At 39.7% G+C, this 19,466-nt stretch overlaps 1 protein-coding gene across 1 annotated transcript in view; it reads left to right on the forward strand.

Moving 5' to 3' along the window:
* LOC116265181 (mediator of RNA polymerase II transcription subunit 16) overlaps positions 1-19,466 on the forward strand; it is a 74,636-nt gene that overhangs the window by 11,730 nt on the left and 43,440 nt on the right. The window contains 3 exon segments of the mRNA XM_031645727.2: positions 281-393; positions 13,637-13,738; positions 14,637-14,721. Coding sequence (XP_031501587.1) covers positions 281-393; positions 13,637-13,738; positions 14,637-14,721 — 300 coding nt within the window.

The following is a 19,466-nucleotide window of genomic DNA, read 5'->3' on the forward strand; positions in this document are numbered from 1 at the left end:
TGTTATTAGAAGGCTATGCCTCAAACAATATTAACAGTGTGTGCACCTGGAGCACCTTATTGTTGTTCTATTTGTCACAGTGTGAAAGTATATCTGTATTGTGCACTTGTTTGTATATGTTATACCAAGGTTGTTCATATTATATGCATTCTACGGCCATATCCATGTCAGTCAGTGGTTTGGCTATGGAAAAAAAAAGTTGCACATAATTTGCCTTTCATGATCTATTGCAAATTTGCTTGATATAGCGTTTCTTATCTCTTTCCTTGGTTGGTTGCAGATTCTCCACGTGATTCTGTCCAGTTTATAGAATGGTCACCCATATCTTGTCCCCGTGCATTGCTGATTGCCAATTTCCATGGCAGGGTATCCATTTGGACTCAACCTTCTCGAGTGAGTACTTCATATAGACCCATCTTTCTTGTTGTCTTTGCGTTTCTAGTGCTAAATCTGAGTCTCCAAAACAGCAGCTGGTCACACTCTCTAGTCTCTAGTCACCAGAGAGGAGGCACCAACTCCTTTAGTAGGCCCATGAAGGAGTCTAGGAACATTGTTCCCAATCAGATGATCAAACAGCACGAAAACAGATGCAGGGCCCCTGCATCGGCCACTTGACCCCTTTTACAATGGGCTCGATTGATGTCCAGTCTATCAGAACATATAACTTGTCCCAGAAATATAAAACTGGTCAAAGTCCGTTGACCATCACTATTTTCTATACTCAGGCAGACATACCAATCATATAAACAAACATAAAGTTCACATGTTGATCTACCCATTTCACACAACTGAATGGTCCCTAGCGGACATCTATGCATACAATTCTTGGAGTTGTTACCTTTCACATAAAGAGTTAGTTCATGAAAGAGCTATGCTTGTGTAGCGAACAGACCAATAGAGTACCAAAGCATACCTTCCTAAGAAGACATACATATGTAAAATATTCACACAACATAAAGATCACACTCACTCCCAACTGACCTATATGGACATCCATTAATTCCCTTTTTACCCTTGATCTACATTCATATTTTAATTGTACAGGAGTCTCCCTAATTATGTGCTTATTGTGGTCCATTTAAAAGGTTAGTTGGGTATGTATTGGTTTTCTTCAGTACGTTGACAAAATGTTTCCATGCTAGTTTGAGAAAAGGGCATTTACTGTTAGGTCCTAGCAAGCAGATAGGATGGTATGAAACATGTGATGGTTGAGATCCAGTACTCATCTTGACACACCTGATCATGGGTTATGGGGAAAGAAATGCCCCTGGGAATGGCTCAGATTTGATCCAGGTCAGATTGGGACCTAGTTGAATGAAGCTTTTGTCATTTTTTATAACCTTTCTCATGCAGAATTAAAGGTTTTTAACCCTTTACTAATGGACGATGTAGCTTTTTAGTATTGTAATGCATTATAAACTGTTGTTTGAAATTGATTTGTATACTTGTTGGTGTAAATTATTATTTAAATTGTCATATGTTGTGTTATATGCACATGCATATATAAGTGTATTTAAAATTTTGAAGTTAACTAGCTGCTAACCCACTTTCTTCTCCCTTTTTTTTTTGGAAATGTCCATGTCTTTTTCCTTTGTATCAACATCCACACTCCTACAATTGCACTTATTTTAACAACGTGATCTAAACTGAGCCAATTGCGATAGCTAGCGTAAGTTCACATTGGTAAGACTACGAACCAGGACGACCAGTAATAAGATGCATGGACACAAACAACCAAAATTCCCTCACAACGTTGTCTTTCAAAATTTATCTCTATTTTGGAATGTTATTTGCCCCTTTCCTGCTACATGTTTTTGTGTGTAGGACCCGTCAGAGTTTGAACTTCCCTTTTACATGTGCTTGCTTCCAGGACCCGATGAGGAAGTTATATGTAGATCCATTGTCACTGGATGACTACCTTTCGGTTTGAGGAAGTTATGGGTAGATCCATTGTCAACTAGATGACTACATTTTGTTTCCTACTTTGAACAAGAACCTGCATGGAATTGGGTATGGTTGCGCCGGAAGGTGCACTATGCAATCTTCGGAACATCATTGGAAGGTGCTGTGCGGCTGTGCCATCATTGGTATCCATTATCCAATTGCTACCCTCCCAATCACCTCATTGATGCAGTATTCCTTGTGTCCCCTATGCCATGTTTCTATAAAATTGAAACATAACCCTTCTTAAGCTTCTCATCCCCCTCCTTGGGTTTGATTTGATATATTGGGCTTTTGTGTTACCTCAGCTCCCACTCATCTTTTTAGTCTCATTCTTAGATTGAGTCCTCTTGGGTGCTTTGGGAGCTTGGGAACTTTGGGAAGATTTGGCTGCATGGGATGTGTTAGGCTTGGCCACCTTGGAGTGCTTTCTTAGAGCCCATAGCCGGTGGCTCTTCTATTCACCAACTCTAGCCATCCTAAATCAGTTCTGCAAGTTTTGGGGCCCTTGGGAGAGCAGCTCAATCCTTATCGCGTTTTTGAGACCACCAAGGAAGGTGCCTATGAGGTCACTCATGAGCCAGCCTGCTACCCAACTACTTAGATCTCTTAACTCACTTTGAGATTCTTGAACGATTCCCTTTGGCACAAATTCTTACAACATATTTGGATGGAGGGAAAGGAGAGGATACTAGCTATGCCACATGGGTGTAGGGTGCAGAAAAAAACTTAGGTGTGGGTGTGGCGAGTATATATATATATATATATATATATATATATATATATATATATATATATGTTAGTTAATTAACTGTTATAATAGCCTTGTTTATCTATATTTACCTAAATCGCATAGGTCCATGGGTTATGCCCATGTACCAGTACCGGTATGCCAATACTGGTATGGTGGTATGCTGTTGGTACGTTTGAATCGGTTCTGGGTCGAAACTGATCCAAACCACATTTTTTTCTTATGTTTTAACCATATTTTTGTTGGTTTATGTGAATATTATTTATGTTTTATGAGACTATATGTCGGAACTATTAAACATTGTCTTAATGATGTGTTATATATATGTGTGTGTGTGTGTGTATATGTGCCAAGCAACCTATATTGTTTATATAGGCCAAGATAAATTAAGTCATATGTGTCATCTTAATAAAAACTATGAACATGAAATACATGGTCAAAATAAACAGTTAAATATGATTGATGATTTACTAATTGCACAAGGAAAACTTTTAGAAAAAAGTGATGAAGCTAACATGCGAATGCTTGATTCTGTCATTACCTCCATGGAATCAAGAAATAAGCTAATAAAAGATTTAAGCAGTAACATAGATTACCAAAGAGGCCAAATAAATGACCTAATCAAATCTGTTAAAAATATTCAGAGACTTAAATATCTTCAACAGCAACATGAAGTTCTTATAGAACAACAAACTTTCAGTCTAACTAATACGTTAGAAGAACTTATAAAGAAAGTAACGTCAAAACTTGAAGAAAGCAACTTACTGTCTGTCAAACTTGAAAAAATGATTAAAAGTCTTCAATATATAGCTTTAAGCTAAATGGAAGAAGATTTACTCTTCATTGAACCAGTAAATACAAAATTAAAAATTAATGGTATCCAAACATCTCCTAGATACACAAAATATGAAGGAACTTCCCAATCAGATAAAGAATATCCAAAATTATTCAATCTTACAATTGGGTTATTATGCCAAGTACTAAAACGACTTAAGATATAGAGGATGACAAAGTTTTAAAAGAACTCAGTAAGACAAAAACTGGCCCCGAGTATGAAGAACTAATTAAAATTAGCTTTAAAAACTTCAGAACCAATAAGGTCACAATTGAGTAACAAATATCTGTTTAATGTTTATCAAACAAAAAGATGGACAATCAAAACCAACAAAATGAAATTCTGTTTCCTAAAGAATTAGGACTAAAATTATATAGTATTCTACAACTAGTAAAATTAGAGGACTTGTTACCAAATTAATATAGTTCAAGAAATATATATAGATGATGATAACAATATACGCTTAAGACTCTGTGATAAAGGCAAACCATGGCCGCAAAGGTGCCAAAGAAATGATCTCTTACCTAGAAACACATCTAGGAGAAACTGCGCGATCTCAGTGGGAAGCATATAAAAAGCACTTTCTTGGAGAACTTGAAAATGATATTGCAATAGGGATGAATCCCTACAATTTTGTGTTTAGAATCCATTTATTCTAACAGGAACCAGTCCCAATTTAGGAATGGATGAAAGTAAAAAAGAAGCCATTTGTAGATTAGACTAACTAAATTATATAAAAGAATTCCTCATGGCTTATTATTATTATACAAAAATATCAGGAAATTCCTATGATAATGAAATAGGAGATGGACTTTTCTAGAAACTCTCAAGAGCTTTAGGTCAAGAAATTGTAAAAGGTTGGTCTGGATATGTCCAAGAAAACCAACCCTTACAGATATCTCAAAATAATAGATTTGGTTGGTCCCCATGCTAGACCCATTTACTCTGCGGCATTATATGAAGGCTGAGTTAATGCTATGGGTTAAGGTTTCGTAGGAGCAGCTAGGTCAAAATAATAGATTTGGTTGGTCCCCTCTCTTGTTTATTGCATCTAATTTTCGGTAAACCATCTCTTCTCCTCTTTATGACATAATTAAGCTTCATTACTACATGCACCTTTCAACTCTCTCTTTTTCTTTATTATGTTTAATTTTCTGATTAATCACCTCTCTCTTATTTAATACATTTAAAAGATAGAAACTCACTGTTTGGCTGAACACTTATACAAAAAAATCTAACATCTAGTAAAAAAAATGAGAAAAAACGCGTCTTTTTTGAGTTTCTAATTTCCTGGCGTCTTTTTTGAACAAATGCGTTTCATTTACGTTTTATACAGCTGAGTTATATTTAACGTATGCCGTGTTTTTTCGAATAAAACTCGATATTTGTGACAGTGTAATGTCAGGTAAGAGAGAAAAAGGAAGAAAATAGAAAACATTAATGAGAAACACAAGGCAAAAATACAATGTCATTTAACATAGTTTGCCTTTAGTAGCTTGCGTGGATTGTGCTGACAACTGCTTGACATCCGACATCTCCAACCCTTTTTTTCTTTTCCTTCTACTTCTTCCTCTGCTGTATCTCTCTCTCTCTCTTTCTCTCACTATGTTGTGCATTTGAAAATTTTGTGATATGTGAGACCAAGGGAGAAGAGACGAGGTCGAGAAAGAGAGAAAAACTCTGATCGATCCCCATTAATCTGCCCTACTCTCATGTTAAGTGAGAATTAGGGTGAAACCAACAAATTACAAAATAAGTCCAAGACTAAAATAATAAAAAGCTGTCCCTAAAACTATTAAATATTCAAATTTCAAAACACCACCTAACATAAATGTTATTCAACACTCCCCCTCAAGCTGGAGCATAGATGTTAATCATGCTCAGCTTGTCACAACATCTAGAGAACTCCGCAATGGGAAAAGTTTTAGTAAAGATTTCATCTGTTTGACCTTCTAAGGCTACATGTATAGTAGAGATGATTCCCCATTGAACATATGACAAATGTAATGACAATTTACTTCAATGTGCTTTGTCCTCTCATGAAATACGAGATTATTGACAATGTAGGTGGCAACTCTATTATCACAAACATTTTCATAGGTATAAAAGGAAAAATACCAAGACTCTCAAGTAAGGTTCTAGACCAAGTCATTTCGGCAGCAGTTGGAGCTATAACACGATATTTTGACTCTGGACCTAGAAACAACATTTTGTTTCTTACTCCTCCAAGAAATGAGACTTCCTCCCACAAACATCACAAAACCATGTGGTAGACTTCTTGTCATCAACAGAGCCTGCATAATCTGCATCGCTATAAGCTTCAACATCAATAGATGTACCTTTTTTGAATAAAAGGCCTTTGCCACGAGAGGATTTTAAATACTTGACAATCAACATAGCTGCGTCCCAATGTGACTTTTTTGGTTTTTCCATTAATTGGCTTAATTTTTCCACAGCAAAACTAAGATCTGGCCGAGTCACTATCACATAAAGAACTTACCAATCAACGATCTGTAGGCTTGGGAAGCTATCTCTTCTGAGTCATCGTACCTGTGGGTTCATAGGAAGAGTTGCAAATTTAGCTTCTAGCGTCCCTGTGTCTTGTAAAAGATCAAGAACATACTTCCTTTGTGATAACACTACTCCTTCCTTACTACGAGCAACTTCAATGCCAAGGAAATACTGTAGCTGGCCAAAATCTTTGGTAACAAAGTGTTTTCGTAGAAATGTCTTTGTTAGAGCTTCATCCTGCTCACATGCACCTGTCAAAACAATATTATCGACATAAACCACTAGTACAAGTATACCTCTAGATTTTTTCTTGATGAACAATGAATGCTCCAGCTCAGACCTTTTAAAGCCACATTCTAGCACAACTTCGGAGAATTTGTGAAACCAAGCACGAGAACTTTGTTTCAAGTCATAGATAACTTTCTTCAACCTGCACACTTTACCACACTCCCCTTGACGTTCAAAGCAGGGAGGTTGCTGCATATAAACAACCTCATCGAGATTTTCATATAAAAAAACATTTTTGACATCCAATTGATATGAGGGTCAATCATAATGCACTGCGACTGACACAATAAGACGTATGGTTCCCATCCTGGCTACAGGAGAGAAAGTCTCAAAGAAATCAACACCATATGTTTGGGTATACCCTTTTTCTACAAGGCGAGCTTTGTCGCGTTCCATTGAGCCATTGGATAAATACTTTATGGTAAAAACTCATTTGGAGCCAACGACATCACAACCAGAGGGAGGATCAACCATGTCCCATGTCCCTCGTTGCAGTAGAGTCTTCATCTCATCCTGCATAGCTTGCCGCCACTTCGGGTCAAGTAATGCATGTTGGTGACTAGAGGGAACAAAGTGCACTGTCAAGGCTGACACAAACTGCTGCAGGCTACTACCAATACTATCAGTAGAAACAAACTGAGATATAGGATGAAGAGTACACTGTTCTTTGCTTTTGCGAAGAGCTATGGGAAGGTCATCAGCCCCATCAGAGCCATGAGTGTCATAATCCAGGTTTTCATGAGAGCTTACCTCCTCAGAAGACATTGGTGGAGAGGTAGTGGGAACCTTATGTCGACGAATATAAGTCTGTAGAGGATCCTTAAAGCGACTATCGGAAGGAGAAACAGACTCAAAGTGAGAAGGAACTGACTCTAATGGGATGGGAGGAATAGGTAAAGGAATGGAAGGTGACACCTTTTTTGGAGGACAAGTGGAGATGTAGTAAGGTTGAGACTCAAAGAAGGTAACGTCTCCACTGATAAATTCCTTGTGAGTTAAGGGATCAAAACACTTGTAGCCTTTTTGATGGGAAGGATAGCCAATGAAAACACATTTGATGGACTGACAACAAGTTTATCCCTGTGTGGGCCAAGAACATGAGCAAAACGGGTACAACCAAACACCTTTGGAGGAAGCTGAAATAAAGGTCGACTTGGAAACATTCGTTGGATGGAGATTTCATGTTGAATAGTTGATGATGGTATTGATCAGGTAACAAGCAGTAAGTATGACATCTCCCCAAAAACTTGCAGGGGATGAGTGTGCAACATAAGGGTACGAGTCATGTCTAGAAGTTGGCAAAGTTTTCTCTCAGCAACCTCATTTTGTTGAGACGTATGAGGACATGTAAACTGTTGTCGAATACCATGATTGCTGTAAAATTGCATTAAATTGGAGGCTTTGAATCCTAAGGCATTATCAGTGCGAATGCATTTGACGGTAGAAGAAAATTAAATCTTTATTTATAGAATGAAATTTTTGAGAATACATATGACATCTGACCTCTCTTTCAACAAAAACACCCAACTGACTCTAAAAGAATCATCAACAATAATGAGATAGTAATGAAACTTAGACTTACTAGCAACCCGACTGGGCCCCACACATCAATATGAAGAAGATCAAAAAGACTCTGATTGGATGGACTCAAACTGGAAGGGAAACTGCTTTGAGTGTGTTTACCAAGCTGGCAAGCTTCACACTCGAAGTTCTCAGACACAAAAATATTAGGAAGAATATGACGCAACTTTAGTGGAGAAGGATGACCCAACCGCAGGTGCCACTGGTACGGAGTTGGTTTTTGAGACACAAAAATAGTTGCAAAATCCATAGATGTCGACAAAAAGGTAAACTCCTCCTTGCTCATGGCTTACACCAATCATCTTTCCATTTTGTAAGTCCTGAAATACACAAGAACTAGGGTCAAACATTACTTTAATTGCAAACAAGAGGTTGGCTGCTGCACTGACAAGTTTGTAGGAAACTTTGGAGTATGTAAAACATTTGATAAACTCAAGGAAGCAGAGATTTTAACATCACCACTTTCCAGAATGAGAGAGAATCTGCCATCGGCTAATTTAACAAACCGTGGCTGATCAAACTTGGTCAAGGAAGAGAACAAATATGGCTGGCTACAACAATGCCTCAAGGCACCTGAATCAATCATCCAAACTGTACTTGGGTCATGTGAAACTGTAGAGAGAGTAGAACCAACTATTCCAGATGACGCAGAGATTGATGAGGAAGATGAAGCAGCTCTTTTAGATAATATATGCTCATACTCTGTCTTTTTTAGGCTAAGAGAGAAAGACTCAGATGTAGTTGGCTTCTCTCCAATGGCTGCTGCTTGAGTCATTCCTGTAGGGACTGATGATGAAGTACCTCTACTTGTGGGATTCTTAAACCCTCTTCCCTATGAGCCTTCAGATGGTCTAGCATAGATATCCCAGGCTCCCAGCACCTGTCCACAAGATGACCCATTTTCTCACAATGGGTACATTGAAATCTGCCACGTCCCCCAATCCCCCGACCTGTACCTCTTCCTCTAGAGATAGTGGAAGAACTTCACGCCCATAAGATGCAGCCAATGCTGATGCGGGTGTGTCACTGATAGACTGAGGTAGAGTAACTGCCAGATGACTTAGCCTGTTATATGTCTCTGTCAAACCAAGGAATATCACTCCGAGTAAGCATTTGTGCCTTTGCCACTGAATATTCTGGAGAGAGACATGCAAAAACTTGGAAACCATACTTTGTTCATAATGAGTCTTATAGCACGACTTACATGAAGGCCGAAGGGATTTTATTCACTCAAAAGTGTGCTTGACAGCTGCAAAATATTGCGGCAAACTCATATCACCCTGTTGTACTTTGTATAGTTCTTCCTCTACCTGGAATACCTTACTCATATTCTTATCATGTGAATAAGTCTCGCATAAAAAATCCCACATCTCCTTAACAATGGTGTAATATGCAATGGTAAGAGAAATAGAAGAGTCCACATTATTCATTATCCAAGACATAACAATGCAGTTATCCTCTTACCAAGAAGCATACTTTCCAGTCTTGATAACTGGTTGATCTTCCTCAAGTAAATATTTTTTCCGATGTCCAGTGACACGACATCATGAATGACCTCGACCAGATTTCATAGTTAAGACATCCATCTTAACTGTAGAACCATAAGAGAATGGGTTGCCTCCAATTTTAAACTCATGGTAAGAATCGGGTTTGGGATTTTCAGTCATTGTAAATCTGTCCACAAGAGTTCAGCCAAAAGAAAATATATATAGTAGAATAAGACTGATCAGAAATGAACCATCGATTATCATCACACAGCAGAAGTAAACAATATTGTGTAGATGAGCAGCACTTTTTGAAACAAAATCTAAATACCTTGACAACAGATCGCTGTCCACCTGCTGACAGCCACACCACAACTAATCCACAAAAATAATTCTTACACACCACGACCACTTGTGCTGTCACCTCCAACGAAAATTGGATTTTAATGCATCTGACACTGCTGCATCAGCAGATAATCGTTTCCTAGCATCCACGAATCATCAAATGAAATCCATGACTTGACCGCATTATGCCTTGACTCCAGCAGCATTCATAGAGTAGCATCACACCCAACAGTTTTCTACTTGGCTGCTTTGATCACATAACGATGTCAGTCCATAAGATGTTAAACGACGCAGATTCCCACACAGCTGCGCCAATTTTTTTCTTTTTGATGATATCCATGACTGGAGTCAAGGCATAATGGGTGAACAGACTCCTTCACACAAGCTCCTTGCCGACGTTCGCCAACCAACACAGATGGGAGAAGAGTGGAAGAGGAGAAGAAGAGGAAGAGAGGTCGCCAGAGAGGAGAAGGTCGCCGGAAGTCGGAGGGTTGCCGGTTGCTTCCAGGAGTCAAGCTGCCTTCTCTGATATTGCGTGAGACCAAGGGAGAAGAGACGAGGTCGAGAAAGAGAGAGAAACTCTGATCGATCACCATTAATCTGCCCTAATCTCATGTTAAATGAGAATTAGGGTGAAACCAACAAATTACAAAATAAGTCCAAGACTAAAAGTCTAAAACAACTATTAATAAAAAGCTGTTCCTGAAACTATTAAATATTCAAAACACCACCTAAGATAAATGTTGTTCAACAGTTTGAATCATTGATTCGTTTCTGTTTATTTTCCATGTCACACCCCGACCTTTTGACACTCAAAACATTTTTTTTTTTAAACATCAAACATCGAGGTGCGACTACACAACAGTTTAAAAGAGATGAGCCAAGCAATTCAAAACAATGGGGCAACTTTCATTTATATAACAACTTTGTTTCATACAAAATCACATTCATGTGTATGACAAAAATGCCCCCAAACTGTATGATTGATGTCTAACAAAAACAAGACATCAATACAAATAAACCAAGACGCGCCGGCACTACATAAGAAAACAAAACCCAAAACCTCCCCAGTAGGACGTGAGTGAAGCCGTCCGATCAACCTGCTGTCTCGGGTCTGCCAAAACCTGAAAAAGAAACAATTGAAGGCTTAGCCTTCGTAGTATGACAACAAGCCAGGAAAATACCAAACCCTTAACATTCATATGATTCACATGCACTTCAATCACATACGTTCAATCATATACATTACATTTTCATTAACTTTAGTGAATTAACAGTTCCTGTGGGTGCAACACAGGCACGTGCACACCATGGGCGGCCAACAGCCGAGAGACGACCCCCGTGGTGGCCCATAACAGTATGGATCCATTTCATCCGCTGCAACGGTAGAGCACTCGTCCATGGATGTGTGAAGTCCAAGGAGAGATACTCAGCCTTCGCTAGGACACCCAGGTTGGGAAGGCGGGAGCCCAACGCTCCAAGCACAACACACAACAGAACCCTGGGACCTTGCACCCCCTACGCTCCGAACAGGCGAGACCAGTGGCAAAAGCGGGACGTCTCCCAAACACATAGCCACATCCCACTGGCCTCTCATCTCTTATTCATTCATTCTTATCATTAGATTAACACATTTACAAACTGACTGGCTAGCTCATGAGGTTGGTACACTTCACGAGTGCACCCACACCTCCAATTGCCTCCACACGAGGTCTACACATAACATTAACAGTCATTGCTAGCCGTCATACAATACGGGTACAACTACCCTCCAATTCATCCATTTGCATCATTGCCCATGGCAATGTGTATGCAACAAAATACAACATTCACATCAATTATCACATCAATCACATCTTTGAAAAACTTAGCCAAACCACAGAGAGTAGTCTCGATCTGCGATTGGCTCGTACCTGTCCTATGCAGTTATCATTCTAGGATGCTTTCTAATGCACAATTGGGGTCGAGGAGACAATCGACTCGATACCCCACCTCATCTGTCCTAAACAGTTATCAATTCTAGCATGCACATGCAAAGGCGTAACATTTTCAAAACAAACTTCTCAGTCTTTCCAAAACAATTCATATCATATATCAAAACATTTACATGTATACACACATTCATTCACTAAACAGTCAATCAATTGCATCACAATCCTAGGATCCCACGACCCTAGGAACACACATTCATACATTTGCACAGGCAGGGATTTGCCTGGAATGTCGCCATACCTGTGGCGCGCTCACAAACTCTTCAAAATGCCTCGAGCTTCAAATTTGACAGCTCAAGGTCGACGGGACGTGCCTGGTGTACCTGCAAGCATAAACAAAAGATCAGATTTCTACTAGTTAGCTAAGCAATCCAAACAAATACAAAACAGAATCATTGAGGCACATGTCCTCGCCTCAAGAAGGTGTCAACGGGTAGTGTCGACCTACCAGCCCTCCAATAGGCCACTTCGCAACTTCTTACCGTAGCCACCCAACGTCAAAACCCAATGCTTCGATCAATCCATCCTTAACACATTTCTCATTAACTTTCCTTTAGTTGAGGCGTCTTCCCAACATGCACACCCCCTTCCTACCAACAAATACCACCCACGTCGACCTAGGTGCTCCAAGTGTTCCCAAAGACGGTCATACGCTTCTCCACAACATCACTAACTCTACCACTTCCCTATTGCATCGAAAATCAACCTATTATGCTTAAAAGATCAATAAATACATGAATCATCGCTTCTCCATCATAATCCTACACTTACCCCAAAAAGCAAAATCGCTAACATGCCTCCTAAATCCTCAAGTCTAAATTCTAGCATGCTTAAACGATAATTATACATGCTCTGAAGGAAAATATACAATAAAATGGATTCAATTACGCCTTGCTCACCCCAAATCAAGAGCATGTATACTGCTGCAATCCTTCCGGCAGCCACCTCATAAGTCCAAATGGTCCCCAAGCAGCTAAAATCCTTCAATGGCGCCACACCAAGGCCTTCTAATCACTGTTATGCGGGAAAGAACACGTCCCCCAAACTCGAATCCAATCAAACAGTGACAAAATCAGTAAAGAATAGTGCTCGGTTGGGAAAAATGGAAAAACAAATAGAAAATGGGGAGAAGGGCTCAAGTAGGGAACGTGAGGGTAGGGGAAAGGCGCTGACAAAAGAGACGGACAGAAGAGAGAGTGAGGGAAGAGGGTTCGGACAAAGATGGGAAAGACGGCAAGGGGAGGGAAATCGAGTGGGGCAAAAGAGGGAGATGGTGAAGAGGAGATGGACGGGACGAGGAGGGAGCTCTAGCAGAGGGAGAGGGAGAAATCATGCGACAGGGGGTGCTGACGAAGGAGGGAGAGGCTGCGTGGGAGGGAGGAGAAGAAGCAGACAGAGAGAGCGAGAGAGGAAGCTTACCCACGCTGCCGCCGTCGCCACCTGCCGCCGCCGCTGCACGGACCTCCATATCCTTCTTCCTCTCTGCGCTGAGCTCCGGTCGTGGGTAAGGGAGAAACAGAGAGGAAATGAGGGGGAAGGGGAACGAGGAAGGGGAGACGGGCTGCGGCGTCGGGCTCCTTTCGCGCATGGAGCTCGGGTCCGGGTATGGACCCTGACCCGATCCGACCTGCAAACATCGCACGTTACATTCCATGAGGCCTTTGCATAAAGAGAGTACTGTGTACTTTTTGTGATATAACCAGTTACATGCAGCTTTCCTGGTTGGTTTAATGTAAACATGCAATGAGGTACTTTTATTGTCAATATCTGCTACCTAACGGGGCAAAAAATTAGTGGCTTGTATTAGATATGATCAATTAGCACATATACTCTAAAAGAGTAGCTGAATCCTTGAAACAGCTGCCTCATCCATGTGTCAAATTTAATGTTGTCTTATGATGTCATGCAGGGTCCTGTGAATCTTGTCCGAGATGCAACCTGTTGGCAATGTGAGCATGAATGGAGGCAAGATCTTGCTGTTGTTACAAAATGGCTGTCAGGTACGCCTCAGGTAAGACATCAATGAGTACTTGTTTTTGAAACTCATAGATGCCCTAGTAAATCTGTGGAGCTAAAATAGTAAGAACTTACAAGCTTTCACAATGATTTATCTGCTTCTGCTGTAGTTTATAAGTTACCTATGCTAGTTTTTTTTTTTTTTGGTGTTTTTTCTTTTCTGTAGATGTTTGCTGGAACACAATCCAAGGTTTGATGTTATTTAATGTCTTTTTTTATTGAAATTGACCTTTTGAAACATTCTTAACTTCTTGTTTAAACACATTCAATAAAGTTAATTTCATTATGTGGTTCTTCACCACGTAGTCAGTTAAGATTCCATATTTTTGTTAAATGAAGGAGAAAATTTTCAATAACATGCTTCTGATTGTGTTTATGCCATTTATCAAATCAAATTAATATGATTTAAGAACATTTCTTTTAGTAATATATCGTACTACGTGTTTCCAATTCATCATTTCTTTTAAGAGGTATATAGCTGATGGATTTTTCAGGTGTGCAAATGTTGGGTGTATTTTAAGCAATATCGAAAGCTTAGTTTTTGATTATTGCTGAAACCATAAGCTTGCTTTCAAACTTGCTTTTCACATTTCTTTTTATTCCTTGCTTCATTTTTTTGTGGTTTTCTTGGGATGTTCACGACATTAAATTTTTCATTTTCGGGCTCACGTGTTTAATGTGGTTATTTCTTTTTTCCATTTTGGCAACATAAAGCTTCTTGCGTGCAAAATATGCTTGATACTTGCCCTGTCATTCAGTTAGCTGTCATGGTCATCTTCAATTTTCATTCACACCTAATCATTTTCAAAGCTTTTAACCCAGTCTAAATATTTTTAGTTGCAACTTTATATGTTAATTTTGTTATTGAGGATATCATTTTCTCATATGGACAGTACCACTGGCTTCCATCTAACTCCACATCTAACTCAAAACCAATATTCGAGGAGAAGTATCTTTCCTTTCAGCCCCAGACATCAGGTTTGTAGGTTATCTAAGTTGTGCTTATTGTTGTGTGTCCTATATGATGTTATATGTGCTTTTCACTGCATAATGGTTCTTTTCTGAGCAGTATGGGTGCTTCAAATTTTTGGATATGAAATACTCCAAAGATGTTTATTCTGTAGGTTTGATCTCATAACGAAAATCACCCATGTCATCGTGTGTTGATTGAAATCAGTCAGAGTTTACAACTATGTATAAAGTATAAACTGACTTACAGAAGTGATGTGGCTATGTCTGCCTATTGAACACAACTCAATCAAATTTGGCTTATTATGTTTTGATTTTATGTGTCATTTTGTTTAACTTATTGCATTTATTGTTGTTAAATTGTTTGGTGGCATCCAATAGACCTTATCGTAGTAGTCTTATGGTATCTAGACGTAGTTGATTTAAATGCCTGATGATAATAAAAGAGGATGTCTATTCTTGATAATGATGAGTTTTGTCATTGGGCACCTCTTCATACAGGGATCAGGTTTTTGTCATGGAATAATCCTGTCCAGATCCTGTCTACCTCTCTCAAATGTGTATCTTTTTAACTTGTAAAATGTATTATTCTGCTTGGGTATTTTTGTCCATTACATCATAAAAGAATGTCAACACGGAATTATGGTTCACATCTCTCTGATTAGAGGTGCAGCCTATTAATGCCCCATCACTTACTCTCGTGATACTCAAATACTCTAATAATCTTCGTTGCCTTGGATTCAAACCCTGCAAATTTGTATGTTTATGTGTGTTACAGCCGGCAGCCTTAGAGAGAGAAACGTAACTTCATTCACTAACCCTAATCTCCATAATAAAGAGATTAGGGTTGAAGAGAGATTTAGAAAGTACATCAACAGAAAATAGAAGAATGTTTAAAGAGACCTCCTAACTATTAAATATTGCAAAGAACCACCTAAAAACATAAACTCTTCTAATTCAACACTCTCCCTCAAGCTGGAGCATACATATTAATCATGCTCAGCTTGTCACAACATCTACAATAGTCACCAATAGAAAGAGCTTTAGTGAAGACATCTGCAGCTTGATCTTCTGATGATACATGAATGGTGGTTATGGTTCCTCCTTGAACGAGATTCCGAATGTAATGGTAGTCCACTTCAATATGTTTAGTTCTCTCATGGAAAACTGGATTATTCGCAATGTATGTGGCTGCTCGATTATCACAATACATCTTCATGGGAAGTGGAATCGACACACTTAGGCTAGATAGCATAGATTTAGCCCAAGTCATTTCAGCGGCAGTTTGAGCCATAGCTCTGTATTCAGATTCTGCACTAGATCTTGACACCACACCTTGCTTTTTGCTTCTCCAGGATATAAGGTTGCCTCCCACAAATACACAGAATCCTGTGGTAGATTTCCTGTCTTTGACTGAGCCAAGCATAGTCAACATCACTATAAGCTTCCACTTCCAGGGTCTTGCTTTTTGTGAACAAAAGTCCTTTGCCAGGAGATGATTTCAGATATTTGACCACCATTAAAGCAGCATCCCAATGAACTTTCTTGGGTCTTTCCATAAATTGACTTACTTTCCCCACTGCAAAGCTAATGTCTGGTCTGGTCACAGTAACATAGAGGAGCTTTCCAATAAGAGACCTGTATGATCGAGAATCAACTAATTCTGATTGGTCATCATGAAGATGTATGCGTGGATTCATAGGTAGATTGGCCGGTTTAGCTCCTAGCATCCCGGTGTCTTGCAATAAATCCAGAACATACTTTCGTTGAGAGAGAACTACACCTTCCCTGTTGCGAGCCACTTCTATTCCCAAGAAATATCGTAGTTGACCAAGATCTTTCGTCACAAAGTGTTTTCGAAGGAACAACTTTGTATCAGAAATTTCTTGATCGGAGTCACCTGTCAGGATAATATCATCAACATAAACCACTAGAACGGTCATACCCTTGGAATTCTTCTTGATAAACAGAGAATGATAAAGAGGGGATCTCGCAAAACCACACTTTGAGACTACCTCAGAGAACTTGTGAAACCACGCACGAGGACTCTTCTTGAGTCCATAAATAGCTTTCTTCAGTTTGCACACTTTTCCATACTCCCCCTGTCGTTCAAACCCTGATGGTTGTTGCATATAGACAGTCTCATCAAGATCACCGTACAAAAAAACATTTTTGACATCAAGTTGATACATGTGCCAATCATGGTGTACAGCCACAGAGATGATAAGACGAATGGTCCCGAACCGAGCAACAGGAGAGAAAGTCTCGAAGAAATCAATCCCGTAAGTCTGCGTGTAGCCCTTAGCAACCAACCGAACTTTGTATCTTTCCATGGAACCATCATAATTACATTTCACTGTGAATACCCTCTTGGAGCCAACAATGTCACATCCAGGAGGAGGATCAACAAGTTCCCAAGTGTCTCGCTGAACTAATGCATCCATCTCTTCTTGCATAGCTTGTCTCCATTGGGTATCTAATAAGGCCTGTTGGTGACAAGTAGGAACTGCATGGGCCGCCAGAGCTTGAATAAACTGTTGCATACTTTTACCAACACCATCAGTAGAAACAAAATGAGATATAGGATGCAGAGTACATTGTCGCTTGCCTTTATGAAGAACAATAGGTAAGTCCTGGCAGAGATCAGATGGACTAGGTATACTCATTTCAGATGTACTTACCTCCTGAGAAGCGGTTGGGGAAGGATCATGAGAAGGGTCCTGTCGACGTGTGTAGACCAGCGGAGGATCACGAAACTTGGACACTACAACTGGAGAATCCCCAGAAGGAGACTCGTAAGGGAATGACTCCAAAGGAATAGGAGGAATGGGTAGTGGGTAAGATGACAATGGCATCTCAGTAGAGGTAGGTGAGGAACTATAATAAGGCTGAGACTCAAAGAATGTCACATCCACACTGATATACTCCTTTTGCGTCAAGGGGTCAAAGCATTTATAACCTTTATGATTTCTGGAGTAGCCAATAAAGATACACTTGATGGCTTGGGCACCCAATTTATCACGTGTGGGTCCAAGTATGTGAACGAAGCATGTGCAACCAAATACTTTGGGAGCTACTGGAAACAATGATCGTTGTGGGTACACAAGTTTAATGGGAACCTTGTTGTCAATGGAAGATGAGGGTAAACGGTTGGTCAAGTAACAGGCAGTGAGGATGGCATCTCCCAAAAAATATGCAGGTAGATTAGTATAAAGCATTAGGGAGCGTGCCACATTTAAAAGTTGGCGATGTTTCCGCTCAGCTACTCCATTTTGCTGGGAGGTATGGGGACAAGTAAACTGAGGAAAAATGCCATTATCAGAGTAAAATTTCATTAAGGTAGATGCCTTGAACTCAAGAGCATTATCAGTGCGAACGCTTTTAACAAGAATACCAAACTGGGTCTTTATTTCAATAATATTAATAAGGTTCTTGAGAGTACATATGACCTCAAACCTTTCTTTCAAAAGAAAAACCCAAGTGACTCGAGAATAATCATCAGCAATGACGAGGAAATAACGAAATCTAGACCTACTAGCAACTCTGCTAGGACCCCACACATCAACATGAAGAAGATCAAATAGTCCACAACTGGACAGACTAAGACTCGATGAATAACTGCTACGGGTCTGCTTGCCAAGTTGACAGGCCTCACACTGGAACGACTCTGGAACTGATAGATGAGGAAGTTTGTGATGGAGCTTGGAGACAGATGGATGACCAAGTCTGAGATGCCACTGGAAGGAAGAGGACAATGAAGAAGTCGAGACAGCTGCAATACCCACAGAATCAGACAGGAAGTAGATGCCTCCTTTCTCATAGCCTCCACCAATCGTCTTCCCAGTTTGTAAGTCCTGAAATGAACATATACAGAGTCAAATGTAACACGACAATGTAAGTCATTAATCAATTGTCCAACTGATAAAAGATTAGTGGGAAACTTAGAAGCATATAACACATTAGGAATTGTCATAGACTGAGAAATCTTAATATCTCCATAACCCATAATAGGAGACCATCTACCATCTGCAAGTCTCACATGACGTGTCTGAGGTAATGAGTGTAGCACGATAAACATAAAAGTCATACTACAAAAGTGTCTCGATGCTCCTGAATCAATAATCCAAGTAGTACCTGTATCATGTGGAGCAGTATCAACAGACATAGCACTGTTTATCATAACTGTAGAGGCCGACGGTTGAGTAGATCTGTGTGCTAAGAACTCCTCATACTCTGACTTGTTGATATTCACAGTCACAGTCTCAGGATTGAAAGAAGGTAAAGACCCCTCTATGAAGCTGCCTGGATAGATCCAATAGGAGACTGTAATGAATTCTTGCCCTGCTTAGATGCAACACCTTTTCCTAGGGGTATAGCGGAAGGACAACCAAGCTTATCCCAACATCTGTCTTCCAACTTAGGAGCATCTAACTTTACAGTAGAGCCATAAGAAAAGAGATTGCTTGTGTTCTTATGCTCATATTGTGTCTCTGTCTTGTCTTCAACGGCTATAGTGCACGACTTGACAATGTGATCTTAATCTGGTTGCACTATGATACAATCAAGAGTATAGCGTGCAACAATCAACTTGAGAAAACTTAGGCAGCAGATATATATATATTTTCTTGCACCAAAAGCAGTCCTTAAAAAAAATTTTGTGAACTTGCTGCTCAGTAAATCAGTCCACCAATCACAACAATCAATAAATGAACAGGAATATATGAACTTGCTGTTCAAAACAGTCCACCAAGCTT

The sequence above is a fragment of the Nymphaea colorata genome, chromosome 12, assembly GCF_008831285.2.
Source record: "Nymphaea colorata isolate Beijing-Zhang1983 chromosome 12, ASM883128v2, whole genome shotgun sequence".
Classification (NCBI taxonomy): domain Eukaryota; kingdom Viridiplantae; phylum Streptophyta; class Magnoliopsida; order Nymphaeales; family Nymphaeaceae; genus Nymphaea; species Nymphaea colorata.